This window comes from Megalobrama amblycephala, linkage group LG1, assembly GCF_018812025.1.
Source record: "Megalobrama amblycephala isolate DHTTF-2021 linkage group LG1, ASM1881202v1, whole genome shotgun sequence".
In the NCBI taxonomy this organism is placed as follows: Eukaryota; Metazoa; Chordata; class Actinopteri; order Cypriniformes; family Xenocyprididae; genus Megalobrama; species Megalobrama amblycephala.
In genome coordinates this window covers 51,218,715-51,234,602 of record NC_063044.1, presented here as the reverse complement: position 1 = coordinate 51,234,602, position 15,888 = coordinate 51,218,715, and the positions used below count along the sequence as shown (strand labels likewise).

At 32.7% G+C, this 15,888-nt stretch overlaps 1 protein-coding gene across 2 annotated transcripts in view; it reads left to right on the top strand.

Annotated features, from left to right (window-relative positions):
• The window catches only part of LOC125274083, a 51,202-nt gene that overhangs the window by 14,095 nt on the left and 21,219 nt on the right, over positions 1-15,888 (top strand). The window contains exons 1-2 of one of the 2 annotated variants that reach the window (XM_048200184.1): positions 13,470-13,760; positions 14,327-14,398. The exons of the other annotated variant lie outside the window; for it this stretch is intronic. Coding sequence (XP_048056141.1) covers positions 13,616-13,760; positions 14,327-14,398 — 217 coding nt within the window. The 5' untranslated portion in view covers positions 13,470-13,615. Of the gene's footprint in view, positions 1-13,469; positions 13,761-14,326; positions 14,399-15,888 lie in introns of those variants that run through there. 2 annotated transcript variants of the gene reach the window in all.

Here is a 15,888-nt window from a genome sequence, read left to right as displayed (position 1 = left end):
GTCCTATACTCTTCTGCTTCCAGGGAAGCCCCAGAAGTTGTGATGCCCTGGATGCAGAAAAAGCATTTGATAGGGTCGAATGGGACTATTTATTTTTAATATTGAAGATGTTGGGTTTTGGCCCAAAATATGTAAATTGGATTCAGTTGCTTTATTCTACCCCTAAAGTCTCTGTTATAACAAACAAAATACGCTCACAATTTTTCCCTATACTAAGAGGCACAAGACAAGGATGTCCTTTAGGTCCCCTTCTTTTTGCGCTTTCTATAATGCTTAAATCTTTGCAATCCATAAAAGGCATTTGTAGAATGGGTATAGAACATAGAGTTTCTCTATATGCAGACGACCTGTTGTTATATATTTCAAACCCAGTTGAAAATGTCCCAAAAATAGTGCAAAATCTTTCTGTTTTTGGTAGTTTCTCAGGATATAAACAAAATTTTTCTAAAAGTGTATGCTTTCCCATTAACCCTTTAGCTCTACAAATTAAATCCTCATCCCTCCCATTTTATATCTCACAATCCGGCTTTAAATACTTAGGAGTACATATAACCCAAACTTTTTCAGGCCTATATAAAACTTTTTACCCCTTATAAATAAAAACTAATAAATTAAAACTGATCTACAAAGATGGGATACATTATACCTATCTTACATTATACCTATCTTTAGCAGGTAGAGTAAATTGTATTAAAATGAATGTCCTACCAAAACTTTTATACTTATTCCAGTCCCTCCCAATTTTTACTCCAAAAGCCTTTTTCCGTACATTAAATAAGCTCATAACATCATTTTTATGGAAAGGGAAGAACCCAAGAATTCATAAAGACCATTTGGAAAGACAGCGATTTCAAGGAGGTTTAGCTTTACCTAATTTTATGGTATATTACTGGGCAGCAAATCTTCAAAAAGTCAATTGTTGGTATAATTTCCCAGAGACAGATTGGTGTAAGGCAGAAGCATACTCTTGTACTTCTATATCACTTCCTGCCTTACTAACAATGAAACTACCCTTTTCTCCTGTTCAGTATACTTCAAACCCAGTCGTAAGTTCAACGCTTAAAATATGGTCTCAATTTAGACAAACATACAAACTTAAGAATTTCTCCATGTTAAGCCCTCTCAGTAACAACCCTCTATTCCCCGCTGGTTAAATGGACCGCACATATGTGCAATGGCAGAGTACTGGGTTAGCTAAATGTAGTGATTTTTACATAGATAACGTTTTCTCTAGTTTTAACGACCTTCGACAGAAATTTCAGTTGACACAGTCTGATCTGTTCCGATATTTTCAAGTCCGACATTTTATTCAATCTCAAAGCTCCACCTTTCCTGACTTACCCCGTACCTCACTGATGGATAAAATTTTACAGACTCTTGTAACCCCCCAAGGTCAAATTTCTGCTTTATATAATATGATTTTGCTTGCAAGAAATAATCCAATTGAAAAAAATTAAAGAAAAGTGAACCAAAGATATAGGCTCTGTAATAATTGATGAAATATGGGATGCTCTAAAAAGAGTAAATGGATCCACTTCCTGTGATCCGCCTTAGTTTAATACAATTCAAGGTCCTTCACTGCATATATTACGCTAAATCTAAACAGTCAAAATATATTCAAATGTTGAAGATAGATGTGATCGATGCAAAAGTGATAAAGCTGACATTATTCATATGTTTTGGTCCTGCCAAAAGCTGAAAAACTATTGGACACTTGTATTTAAAACATTAAACGAAGCCTTTAACTTGAAGACAACACCCTGTGTTGAAACTGCTATTTTCGGTGTACCAGAACATGGAATACATTTAACTAACAAGATGAAAAATGTTTTTACTTTTGCTTCATTATTAGCAAGAAGGAGAATATTGTTAGAATGGAAGTCAAAAAACCCACCGAAGATTTCAATGTGGATTTGTGATTTTATTTTATTTTTAAAACTGGAAAAAATAAAATATCTCAAAAAAGGATCCATTCAAAAATTTTATAAAATTTGGAAACCTATGATTACGTATTTTGAAAAGATGAAGACCCTACCTTCTAACTAGAGGTCATATAACTCTAATATACTTGAACGTGTTTTAGTATGAATGCAAGTGTTTCATATTTGTATATGTTTGTATAGACCACAACTATATAAGAGTTTAATTAAATTATTATGTACTTTTATGTGTTTACTATTTGTAACTTATCTTTTCTTACAATAATATTGTTCTTTTGTTTAAGTAAAAGCTACCTTAAGTTTTTGTAATTTATTATTATTATTATTATTATTATCTTCTCATTTCATTTATTTTTTTTATTGTTATTATTATTACTGTTGGAATTTATATGTTTATTTTGGTGGTAAGGGCTATGGGGAAGAGGAGAAAAAAAAATAACTATTTGTATGAAGCTTTTTGTTAATACTTTGAAAAAGTTTACAAATAAAGGTATATATATATATATATATATATATATATATATATATATATATATATATATATATATATATATATATATATATATATATATATATATATATATAAACCTACTAGGAGGCAGGTTTAACTTCAGATTAACATTGTGTTTCAAAGAAGACACATGTATTTCTTTATATATAATTTTTTTTTTTTTTTTTTTTTTTTTTTGGTGCTGTTCACTTTATTTAAACAATTTAATTTGATTTAACACCATTTTATCTGGTTCACTTGAAATGGTTTCTAGAATTCACTTGATGTTCATGTTTTAGTCAAGTAACCCAATCAAACAGGACTTTCACTTCCCATCATGCTTTGCACTGGGCTGAAGTTGGAGAGTAAATGTTGAAAAAGTGTTATTTTATAATTTTTTTAGAAAAATGAGAATATGGAGAGATTACTGTTTAATTTTATATTATGTAAAAGTTTTTGTTATGTTAGTGTTTTTTCAAGATTACCATGGGTTGAGGACCTGCTAACAAGAATTGCCTTTTTTTTTTTTTTTAATCATTTTTTTAAATAATGCAGCCACTACGATATCATTTCTTGACTGCCAACACTGATTGTCACATGTGTAAATAGTTATGTTTAGTTTCTTGTTATGTAAAGACAAAACAAAATAATTAATGATCATCAGATTATTATATATATTGAATTCATTATAAACAGATTTCCAGGCATTTCTTTTTTCACAGCTGATGTATTTTGCTTGCTTTAAAAGAACTGTCTCTTGCTTAGTAAAGTTTTTGTTGTTGTTGTTTTTTTTTGTTTTTTTATTGCAGTCTTTCTGCTGCTATAGTTTTCCTTCGATTTGCTTCCCAGTTCCATGCAATTTTAAGATTTTCTTGGTTCATTCCATGTTTTCTAGGCAATCTCTCTCATGCTAATTCAGATTAGCACAGTTGGTTTTAAATTAATCTAGTTTATTTTAAGTCAGGACTCCATAGTGAAGGTTTTAGTAATCTGTAATTAATCTGTTTCATTTTTTAAGACACGACAAACTATTCTAGATTAAGGCCCATCCTGGTTTAATTTAAACCCTGTCCGGGAAACCGCCCGTAAAATTTAAGATTAAAATTCTACAGATATACAGTTCTTGAAACTTTTCTAATTTAACACATCAATACTCTCAGTTTAATATTTGAAAAATTGCTTTTTTCATAATTCTAACAGAAATACCAAAAATAATCACAGTAAATTCACTAATCTCAATCCTTTTGTGTTGTTTTCTTCCTGTTTTCTTCTTTTCCCACACACTTTGTACACATTTGCCAGTGTGTACATTGGCAATCAGAAAGGCGAATTGGGAGAAATCACATGAGATGCAGTTTGAACTTTTACCCTAACCAGTCTGAGTGCAATAAACAATTCAAATAAGGCTTTGCACTTTAGTGTAGTTGGATATGGTGGTGAGTATACAAAGTGTATTTCACTGTAAACAACCATGCATATGTGAGTAAAATAGATGCCAGATGATACATGAATGTTCACTGACTCATTTTTTTATTTCAGAGAGCTAAATTTATTATCATTTGGACACTAATTTGATGCCAGGAATAAGCATATGAATCTCAACAATGCTGCAATTCATGCTGGAAACCATGGATGAGTTTTATATTATGGTAGCTCCCAGAATGCATTTCAGTTTGAAACATGTCACCATTGTTGAGATTCATAGCTGATTCTTGATATCTGTGTCTAAAAATGGTAAGGTTTCAATGTTTTGTGTACAAAGAAGTGCTGTCAATTGATTAAAAAACTAATTAATTGCATATTTTTCTTTAACAAATCATGATTATAAACAGTAGTTTTTAATATTTTATGATATATAATATATTTTATAGTTAGTAATATTATATTATAGTAATATTTTTATATTTTATTTCAATATTTATTTTAATATTTTCACAGTTACTCTGCAAATTAATGTAGAAACAACTTAAAGACAGCATATTTTAAATATGTTTAATGGCATCTTTTTATGAATGCGTATGAAATTGATTTTTTAAACATTAATTATAGACATTCAACATTACAGTATAACTAAAACCTATCAATTTCAACATTTATTAGGCTTAAAAAATAACTTTTAATTTAAGTGAACTTAAAACAATCTTCACACTGTAAAAATAAATCTGTAAAATAATGGAAAAAGAACTGGCAGCTCATTACCTGGACATTATCCAGTAATTTTACAGACATTTCCATCAACCCTAAAACACAACTCAATGAAGTGCAAAATTCTAAATACAGGTAAAGCACCTGTAAAAAATAAATATGTTAAATTAATACAGTACATTGTGCCCTATTTTTTACAGATTTGTTTAGAGTGCACATAAACCCACTATATTAAATGTCCTATTTTCCTGTGGCCTTCCTGTCTAACAGGTAGGAAATATACAGAAACTGAATAAAGTTATCTATCACTTTACAGTCTAAAAATACTGTAGATTAGTCCTTATTAAAGTTACAATTTTCTCTGTTACCTTCTTTAATTAACATTAATGACAGACATCACAGCAAATGGTTTATTAGGCTACTGTGACTTTAAGATCTCTGGCTGCCGAACATGACGCAGATCTGATGCGCATCTCATTTCCTCACAACTCTTTAAGTTCATTTAAGACTGCTCTTATGAGGATACTCGACAAAACAGCATTTTGTCATAATTCTGTGTTATTGTTTGTTGAAGCATGTTTTGATATTATCTTTTTTTTAGGTAACCTGATTAAATCTCTTTCAGTGCTCAATAGAGGTGAGTTAATTTTACCTTGTTGATTATAACAACCTTGTGAGTCTAGATTTTCAAAAGCTGTTCTACTCAAAAAGGTTAAAACTATGACTTAGACATACAAACATCAAGAATCAGTGTATGCATCACAATAATGGTGACTATCAAAAAGTATGCTGCAGTGCATTCTGGGTGCACCAATCAAAACTCATCTATAGCTCCCAGCATGCATTGTGACATGAATAAATTATGAGCTGAATTACCTTAGAAAAAGCAGGTTTTTTTAAAAAGCACATTTCATACACAATGGCTTGGTCCCTGACTTCGTGTTCACTCAAACCCACTTCTCTCTGTAGTTTACAATGGATTACTAATATCCCACATTAGTCACCACAGAGTTTCAACCATCCCACTCAACATTAATTTTTGTCTCTTAACAGAGAAATTTGAAGATTTAAAATGCATTAAAACAGTCAGAAATAAAAAGATTGTGCATAAAAGATTGATAACAAAATGCATTAAACAGTGTTATATATATATATATATATATATATATATATATATATATATATATATATATATATATATATATATATATATAAAAAACAAGAAAAATAAAAGAGTTCATATAAAATAAAATGCAAACAGTTTGGACGCAGCACAGTGCTCATTCAGTAAATGCATAGATAAAAAGATGTGTTTTGAGTCTGGATTTGAATGTGGCTACTGTTGGAGCACATCTGATCTCTTCTGGAAGCTGGTTCAAGCTGCGGCTGCCGTAACAGCTAAAAGCAGACTCTCCTTGCTTTGAGTGAACCCTTGGTATTTCTAAATGACTTGATCCTGATGATCTGAGTGATCTGTTAGGTTTATATTCTATGAGCATATCTGCAATGTATTGAGGTCCTAGGCCATTAAGTGATTTATAAACAAGTAACAGTACTTTAAAATCAATTCTAAATGCAACTGGAAGCCAGTGCAAGGACCTGAGGACAGGTGTGATGTGTTCATGTTTTCTGGTTCTGCTCAGAATCCTTTGGGAAGGCCAGTGAGGAGCCCATTACAATAATCCACCCTGCTGGTGATGAAAGCATGAACAAGTTTCTCTAAGTCTTGATTGGAGACAAAACTTCTAATTATTACATTTTTTTTTTGATATGATAATATGCTGATTTAGTTACTCCTTTTACATGACAACTGAAACTAAGGTCTGACTCCAAAATCACACCAAGATTCCTGACTTGATTTTTAGTTGTTTGACCCCTAAAGTGAAGGTACAGTCGTAGCTGTTATGTATCTTGTAACTCATTGTAAGCCCTCTTTTGAGGCACCCGCAAGCACACAAACCCCTCCCCTCGCTTGCTTGAATATGGTTTAGAGAATGTGAACTTGGCTACATATGTCTTTACATCTCAAGAATGCCACTCCTTGACTTAGGTCAATTTTCTTTTTCCACATGGAATGTGAATGGGTTGGGGCACCCTATTAAAAGGAAGAAGGTGGTGGCTTCTCTTAAGCGTAATAAATTGGATATAGTATTTCTCCAAGAGACACATCTTGCTATGCAGGAAGCTGAAAAACTTGGCAGGACATTAGGCGGTTACATGTTTTGCAGTGAAGGGTCAAGCAATAGTAGGGGAGTTATAATATTAATAAAAAAGCATTTAAAATTTAGATGTATTAAACAAATGAAAGATGAAGTCCGGAGAGTTATTATGGTTTGGGCTGAAATACAGGGGCAGAATTTATTATTGGCCAATATCTATGCGCTTAATATTGACAAACACATTTTTTTTTTATATAGATTTAGAAGTGAAGTTGCAAGCTGCTGTGAATTATGAGATTGTGTGGAGATTTTAATTTGTTAATGGATCCACTCTTAGACCATAGCAGCTCAAATGTGTATAACACACCTAAAGCAAAGTTGCCATTACTTAGGATATGTCAATTTCTAGGCCTCATAAATATTTGGAGACTCCTGAATCCACATGGAAGGGACTGCACCTTTTTTTCGAATGCACATAAAATTTTCTCTAGAATTGACTTTTTCCTTTTATCAAAATCACTTATCCCTTCTGTCATCACATACAAAATTGGAAATATCTTAATTTCAGACCATGCTTTTGTATGTTTAGGGTTGAAGCCTTATATAGAGAGGAAAAAATCATATACATGGCGTCTTAATACATCTCTCTTACAAAACCAAGAAATGAATGGGTACATAGAAACAAACTAGTCATCAGTATCTTTGGTGGGAGTGGCTTGGGATGCTTTTGAGGCAGTTATTAGGGGACGTATCATTCAATTTGCGGCGCATTCCAAGAAACGTAAAGCACAAGAACTTTTGGAGTTGGAAAATAGCATTAAAAGGGCTGAAACAAAGATAAAACGTCAGGTGACACCTAGTGGTCTTCGAGAATTAACTTGAAGAATTGAACATCATGTGGTCAGTAAGGGAGGAACAGACCCCAATTGCAGCCATCTAATTACATGCAGAGAAGGCTTTTGACATGATGGAGTGGAGGTACCTTTTAGAAGTCTATGGGTTTGGAAACACGTTTATAAGATGGATTAAATTATTGTACAAACAACCGGTAGCAGCGGTACTAACCAATGGATTAATTTCTGAGTATTTTGTACTAGGTAGAGGAACATGGCAAGGCTTTCCACTCTCCCCATTGCTGTTTTGTCTTGCTTTGGAACTTTTAGCTGCCGCAATTAGAAAAAACAAGGATTTTCCTGGCATTGTAGCAGGGGGACTAACACACAAACTTATGCTTTATGCAGATGACATTTTATTATTTGTCTCTGATCCTGGTAGGTCTATACCTTGTCTCCTTAGAATAATTGACATTGTTTCTAAATTTTCACGTTATAGGGAGAATTAGTCTAAATCAGAAGCCCTTGCACTGACTGCATTTTGCCCTGCCTCAGCTTTTCATCCTGGCATGTTCCAATGGCCTAAGTCAGGTATTAGATATTTAGGAATTCTATTTCCCCAAATTTAAATGACTTAGTGAGAGCTATTTTCGACCCCTTTATGAAGAAGATTTCCTGTGATATGGATAGATGGGCTCCACTCCATATGTCAATGGCTGGAAAAGTCAATGTAATTAAAATGAGTTGTACGCCAAAATTGAATTATTTATTACAGTCTCTCCCAATACAAATACCGCTTTACTACTTCATTCTCAGACACCTGGCTCATTGGTCACTTCTGCCTGAGTGAGCTCCCCCTTGGTATACGATTGAACAATTTGTCTTGCCTTCGATCTCATTATTGCAGAGTCTCTCCATTGAACTGGATAGTGAGGTGAAAAACATCTGATTATTTCACATTTGCATACAATTTGGTTAAAGATTTCCCGTTTGCGTAGCAATGACCCTTACCTGAATGCTTGTTCAAGTATTTGGTTGAACCCTAAACTGTGTATTAATAAAGCCCCCTTTCTATGGAGGGAATGGATTAAGAAAGGTGTTATTATATTAAGTGACCTTTATGAGAATGGTAGTCTGAAGTCATTTGAACATTTATTTCAGCAGTATGTCATATTTAGATCTCAGTTTTTTTCTGTGTTTACAGTTGCGACATTTACTTTGTACTACTTTTGGTTCTAGTACACAGCCTCTTAAGACAGCAGACATTCGTTGTATGGTAATTTTGACATATGTGAAGGGTCATGAAGCAACATCCTACTCCTGGTTGATTCAGAATCACGGTGATGGAACGTCATTAGCTCTTAAGAAAATATGGGAAAGAGATTTGAATTTAACATTTGATGACGAGGAGTGGCATAGAGTTTTAAAATATGTCAAAATGGCATCTAGGGATGCAAAAATACACCTTATACAGTTTAAGATAGTGCATCGTTTTTACTGGACCCCTTCCAGACTGTTCAGGCTTGGGTTAAAAGATACACCATATTGCTGGAGATGTAAGACTGAGGATGGAGACTTAACTCATGCCAGAAATTTCAGGATTTCTGGAAAAGGGTTCATGAACACATTTGCACTGTTTATACTCAGGTACGACTATGTCCTCAATTGTTTATATTAGGTGGGTGGACAGACAGTGACATAAGAAACAAACACATAAGATACAGGGTACAAACCAGTTTAGTCATTGGCAGACAAATAATTCTTAGGAGCTGGAAGTCAGAGGAGGCCCTTCCTTTCAGGAATGGATAGCAGAACTAGGTAGAGTGGCTGCATTTGAAAATATGTCTTATAGACAGATGGACAAACTAAATTTATTTGATAAGAAATGGTCCAGAAATTTATCTTATCTAGAAAAGGGGCAGTAATAATTTTGTGAGAGAAACACTTTCACATGTTCATTTTTATTTGTTTGTTTGTTTGTTTTTTAAGCAGCAAAGAAGAAGCTGTTGTTTGTGCACGTGGATCCTCCTGTGATGCGGTTGATTGAACTGTTTGCCATTGAACTCATTCAGTAAATGATCAATCTTTAATTCTCAGTCCTATCTCTCTTAAGTTATTATAGGAACAAATCCAAATCCAAACTTTTATTCAGGGATATTTATCTCATTCCTCACTACTGATTGTAAAAAAAAAGAAAAAAAAAGAAAAAAAAAATGGCTGCCAAACAAAACGGAAAATTAAAGTAAAATATCCTAATTTAAATAAAGTGCAAAAAACTTTAACAGAAATATTTTACATATATTTCCTGAACTGATTCAAATGACTGGCAGCAACAGAACATTAAACACTAACAGATCTCTCAAGATCTCAGCGTTTTCTTTGTTTGGTGTCTTGACTTCCCACACTTGATAAAGTAAAAGTCCAAGTCCGCGACGGCCGTTGTTTCTCTGACGCTGCACTTCTTTGAATCGCGAACTTCAGTAGAGTCTATAAACTGACTGGCCGTAAAATGAACCAATCACAAGACATCTTATAAGGGGGGCACCTGGGGTGGCCAATCGAAATTTTTACGTTTTTACTTTTGCTTCATTATTAGCAAGAAGGAGAATATTGTTAGAATGGAAGTCAAAAAACCCACCGAAGATTTCAATGTGGATTTGTGATTTTATGTTATTTTTAAAACTGGAAAAAATAAAATATCTCAAAAAAGGATCCATTCAAAAATTTTATAAAATTTGGAAACCTATGATTACGTAATTTGAAAAGATGAGGACCCTACCTTCTAACTAGAGGTCATAGAACTCTAATATACTTGAACATGGTTTAGTATGAATGCAAGTGTTTCATAGTTGTATATGTTTGTATAGACCACAACTATATAAGAGTTTAATTAAATTAGTATGTACTTTTATGTGTTTACTATTTGTAACTTATCTTTTCTTACAATAATATTGTTCTTTTGTTTAAGTAAAAGCTACCTTAAGTTTTTGTAATTTTTTATTATTATTATTATTATTTTCTCATTTCATTTATTTTTTTTATTGTTATTATTATTACTGTTGGAATTTATATGTTTATTTTGGTGGTAAGGGCTATGGGGAAGAGGAGAAAAAAAAGTAACTATTTGTATGAAGCTTTTTGTTAATACTTTGAAAAAGTTTACAAATAAAGGTATATATATATATATATATATATATATATATATATATATATATATATATATATATATATATATATATCCTACTAGGAGGCAGGTTTAACTTCAGATTAACATTGTGTTTCAAAGAAGACACATGTATTTCTTTATATATAATTTTTTTTTTTTTTTTTTTTTTTTTTGGTGCTGTTCACTTTATTTAAACAATTTAATTTGATTTAACACCATTTTATCTGGTTCAAATGTGATTTCTTGACTTGAAATGGTTTCTAGAATTCACTTGATGTTCATGTTTTAGTCAAGTAACCCAATCAAACAGGACTTTCACTTCCCATCATGCTTTGCACTGGGCTGAAGTTGGAGAGTAAATGTTGAAAAAGTGTTATTTTATAATTTTTTTTAGAAAAATGAGAATATGGAGAGACTTACTGTTTAATTTTCTATTATGTAAAAATTTTTGTTATGTTAGTGTTTTTTCAAGATTACCATTGGGTTGAGGACCTGCTAACAAGAATTGCCTCTTTTTTTTTTAAATCATTTTTTTAAATAATGCAACCACTACAATATCATTTCTTGACTGCCAACACTGATTGTCACATGTGTAAATAGTTATGTTTAGTTTCTTGTTATGTAAAGACAAAACAAAATAATTAATGATCATCAGATTATTATATATATAGAATTCATTATAAACAGATTTCCAGGCATTTCTTTTTTCACAGCTGATGTATTTTGCTTCCTTTAAAAGAACTGTCTCTTGCTTAGTAAAGTTTTTGTTTTGTTGTTGTTGTTGTTGTTGTTGTTTGTTTGTTTGTTTGTTTGTTTTTTGTTTTTTTATTGCAGTCTTTCTGCTGCTATAGTTTTCCTTCGATTTGCTTCCCAGTTCCATGCAATTTTAAGATTTTCTTGGTTCATTGCATGTTTTCTAGGCAATCTCTCTCATGCTAATTCAGATTAGCACAGTTAGTTTTAAATTAATTTAGTTTATTTTAAATCAGGACTCCATAGTGAAGGTTTTAGTAATCTGTAATTAATCTGTGTTTCATTTTTTAAGTCACGACAAACTATTCTAGATTAAGGCCCATCCTGGTTTAATTTAAACCCTGTCCGGGAAACCGCCCGTAAAATTTAAGATTAAAATTCTACACACATACAGTTCTTGAAACTTTTCTAATTTAACACATCAATACTCTCAGTTTAATATTTGAAAAATTGCTTTTTTCATAATTCTAACAGAAATACCAAAAATAATCACAGTAAATTCACTAATCTCAATCCTTTTATGTTGTTTTCTTCCTGTTTTCTTCTTTTCCCACACACTTTGTACACATTTGCCAGTGTGTACATTGGCAATCAGAAAGGCGAATTGGGAGAAATCACATGAGATGCAGTTTGAACTTTTACCCTAACCAGTCTGAGTGCAATAAACAATTCAAATAAGGCTTTGCACTTTAGTGTAGTTGGATATGGTGGTGAGTATACAAAGTGTATTTCACTGTAAACAACCATGCATATGTGAGTAAAATAGATGCCAAATGATACATGAATGTTCACTGACTCATTTTTTATTTCAGAGAGCTAAATTTATTATCATTTGGACACTAATTTGATGCCAGGAATAAGCATATGAATCTCAACAATGGTGACATGCTGCAATTCATGCTGGAAACCATGGATGAGTTTTATATTATGGTAGCTCCCAGAATGCATTTCAGTTTGAAACATGTCACCATTGTTGAGATTCATAGCTGATTCTTGATATCTGTGTCTAAAAATGGTAAGGTTTCAATGTTTTGTGTACAAAGAAGTGCTGTCAATTGATTAAAAAAACTAATTAATTGCATATTTTTCTTTAATAAATCATGATTATAAACAGTAGTTTTTAATATTTTTATATTTTATGATATATAATATATTTTATAGTTAGTAATATTATATTATAGTAATATTTTTATATTTTATTTCAATATTTATTTTAATATTTTCAAAGTTACTCTGCAAATTAATGTAGAAACAACTTAAAGACAGCATATTTTAAATAAGTTTAATGGCATCTTTTTATGAATGCCTATGAAATTGATTTTTTAAACATTAATTATAGACATTCAACATTACAGTATAACTAAAACCTATCAATTTCAACATTTATTAGGCTTAAAAAATAAGTGAACTTAAAACAATCTTCACACTGTAAAAATAAATCTGTAAAATAATGGAAAAAGAACTGGCAGCTCATTACCTGGACATTATCCAGTAATTTTACAGACATTTCCATCAACCCTAAAACACAACTCAATGAAGTGCAAAATTCTAAATACAGGTAAAGCACCTGTAAAAAATAAATATGTTAAATTAATACAGTACATTGTGCCCTATTTTTTACAGATTTGTTTAGAGTGCACATAAACCCACTATATTAAATGTCCTATTTTCCTGTGGCCTTCCTGTCTAACAGGTAGGAAATATACAGAAACTGAATAAAGTTATCAATCACTTTACAGTCTTCACTGTATACATCAAGGGCTTGGAACCAGAGGGGTGTAAGTGGCATTTTGGGCGAAAATGAGTTCTATATATCAAATTAAAGGTCTTGATGAGCTCTATCTAGTTGTGCCAAAAAGACGCATCAGAAATCAACCTGTATTGAATAAAGCAACAAAACAACAAAGACCTAACACAAAAGTATGAGCATTGTTTGGAGCCAGAGGGGCGTATGTCCACTTACGCCCTTCTGGCTCTAAAAAATACATGTATGGCCTACACATTGTTTGGAGCCAGAAGGGCGCAAGTCCACTTACGCCCTTCTAGCTCTGAACAATACAAGAGCCTACAGTATTTTTCAGAGCCAGAAGGGCGTAAGTGGGTGGTGCCCCTAAACAGCACTAGCTAAAATGGCTGACACGCATGCTGCACACATGGAACTGTCTGAGGCAGAACAAATTTTGATGAATATAATGAAGCAAACGGATGAATCTTGTGATGAAGTGACAGATGAAGAGATGTTTTTGTATGCTGCTCCTCACTTGAGAGTTGGAGGTAAGACACATGCATTGATAGTCTAGCCTTGTTAGCTAACTGTGATTTAAAGTAGCCTAATATTCTGGCACAGACTATTTGGTAACACTTTATACTTGATTTACAAGCATATCTATAATGTGTTTAATAAATGTATTTTCATACTTTATTAATGATCAATTTATCATTTCTAAATGAAGTATAGCATTATTTACACACCAATTATTTAGGAGTTGTCAGATAAGATCACTTAGAAATTGTAAGTAAATGATTAATAAACTATTTAAATGTACATTCATACATCTTATTATTCAGACATATAGTAATAGTTGCTTGGTGTGTTAATAATGATTTATTATGTATTTCTACTGTAATTAAGGGTTAATTCAGGTAGTTATAAAGCATTTAGTAGTGGTCAGTGAACTTGTCATTAATCACTATTAATGATTAATAGTGTGCAGTTATTATAAAGTGTTACCGAATATTCTTTTAAACATTCACAGTCAACTTAACTCTAACCCTGAACTACTAGATTCAGGGAATTCATGTAGGATATTAATACATACTGTATGTAAATCATAATAAAGGGACAGAGCCGAATGAGGTGAGGGAGAGAGATCGGCTTAAGGGAAACATGGAGACAGCACATGATGGAGAAAGTGAGTTCTGACTTGCACTTTTTGAACATTAAGCATAACCTAATTTAACCCTTAATCATTCAGTTCATGTAGGATAATGGTATGTTATCTGTTATCAAGAATCTGTTGCAGGCCCAGGCTCAGTAGGCCTATATATATATATATATATATATATATATATATATATATATATCATATTTTATAAACAGTACTACCAATATAGGATAATGGTACATAATAATGATTAATCGTTTAGGGACACAACCACATGAGATGAGGGAGAGAGATGAGGAGATTGGAGAGAGAGACACGCACATGGAAACAGCACAAGATGGAGGGAGAGAGACAGACAGGGCGAGAGATCATGCAATTGATGAGGGACACACAGAGACAGAAGAAGCTCTAGGGAGTGAGACAGTTATTGTGCTTGAAGTTGTTCAGGAGGGAGAGGCAGACAATGGACAGGAGGAGGATGCCAACACACAAAGAGGGAGAAAAAGACAGAGAAATGTTGACAACTGGAAAAAGAACAAACGCAAGAGGTTAAGAAATTCTGGCCAAAGCTACATGAATTCACATGGCATTCAGGTCCCAAGAAGGAGGATGAGGGAGAAGAACTGTGCCTCCTGTCACTACAAATGCAATGAAAACTTCCCTGAGGAAGTGAGGGAAAAAGTATTTGAATATTATTGGGAGATGGGAGATGCAGCGAGGCAGAAAGACTTCATTGTCAATCATGTTGTCAAAAGAGAGAAAATAAACAGGGAAACAATCTCAAGAAGAAATCATACATTTGAGTATTATTTAACCTCAGAGAGAAGACAGATTAGGGTATGCAAGGACTTTTTTTTGAAGACCCTTGATGTGTCAGAGAAATTTGCACGGTCTGCAGGTGGCCATACCACTAGTGAATTGGGAATTACCCCTTCAAGCAAGAAAGGGCGGCATGCACCTCAAAACAAAGTCCCTGAGAGTAGCAAAGATAAAATATGAGAGTATATCGATTCTTTCCCAAAACTTGAATCCCACTACTCCAGGAAAGATACAAACAAGCTCTACTTGGAAGGACCTCTGAATCTGCCAAAAATGTATGCACTGTGTAAAGAGAAATGCGAACAGGAGTGGAAGATTATACCAGAAAAACTCTTTATAGAGCAGTCTTTTTATAGAAAAGTCTTTATAGAACAGTGTTTGACAATGAGTTCAATCTTGCCTTTCACACTCCGAAGAAAGATGCATGTAAATACTGTGAGTGGTACCTGTTTCATTCTATCCTCTATTGTCAATAGAATGGACGGTTAACGCCAATATAGTTGCGTACACTTAACTTTATTGAACACAACAAAACCCGGTCTGTACTCTCAGATGCAAACAACATAAGACGACTGGTGTCACACTGATTACAGTCCGTGCTGCAACAACAACTATCCCAACATCCTTTCTTTTTTTTTTTTTTTCTAAGTAACTTACAACCTGAAAGACAATTTTATCACAACTCAGATCAGCATGTA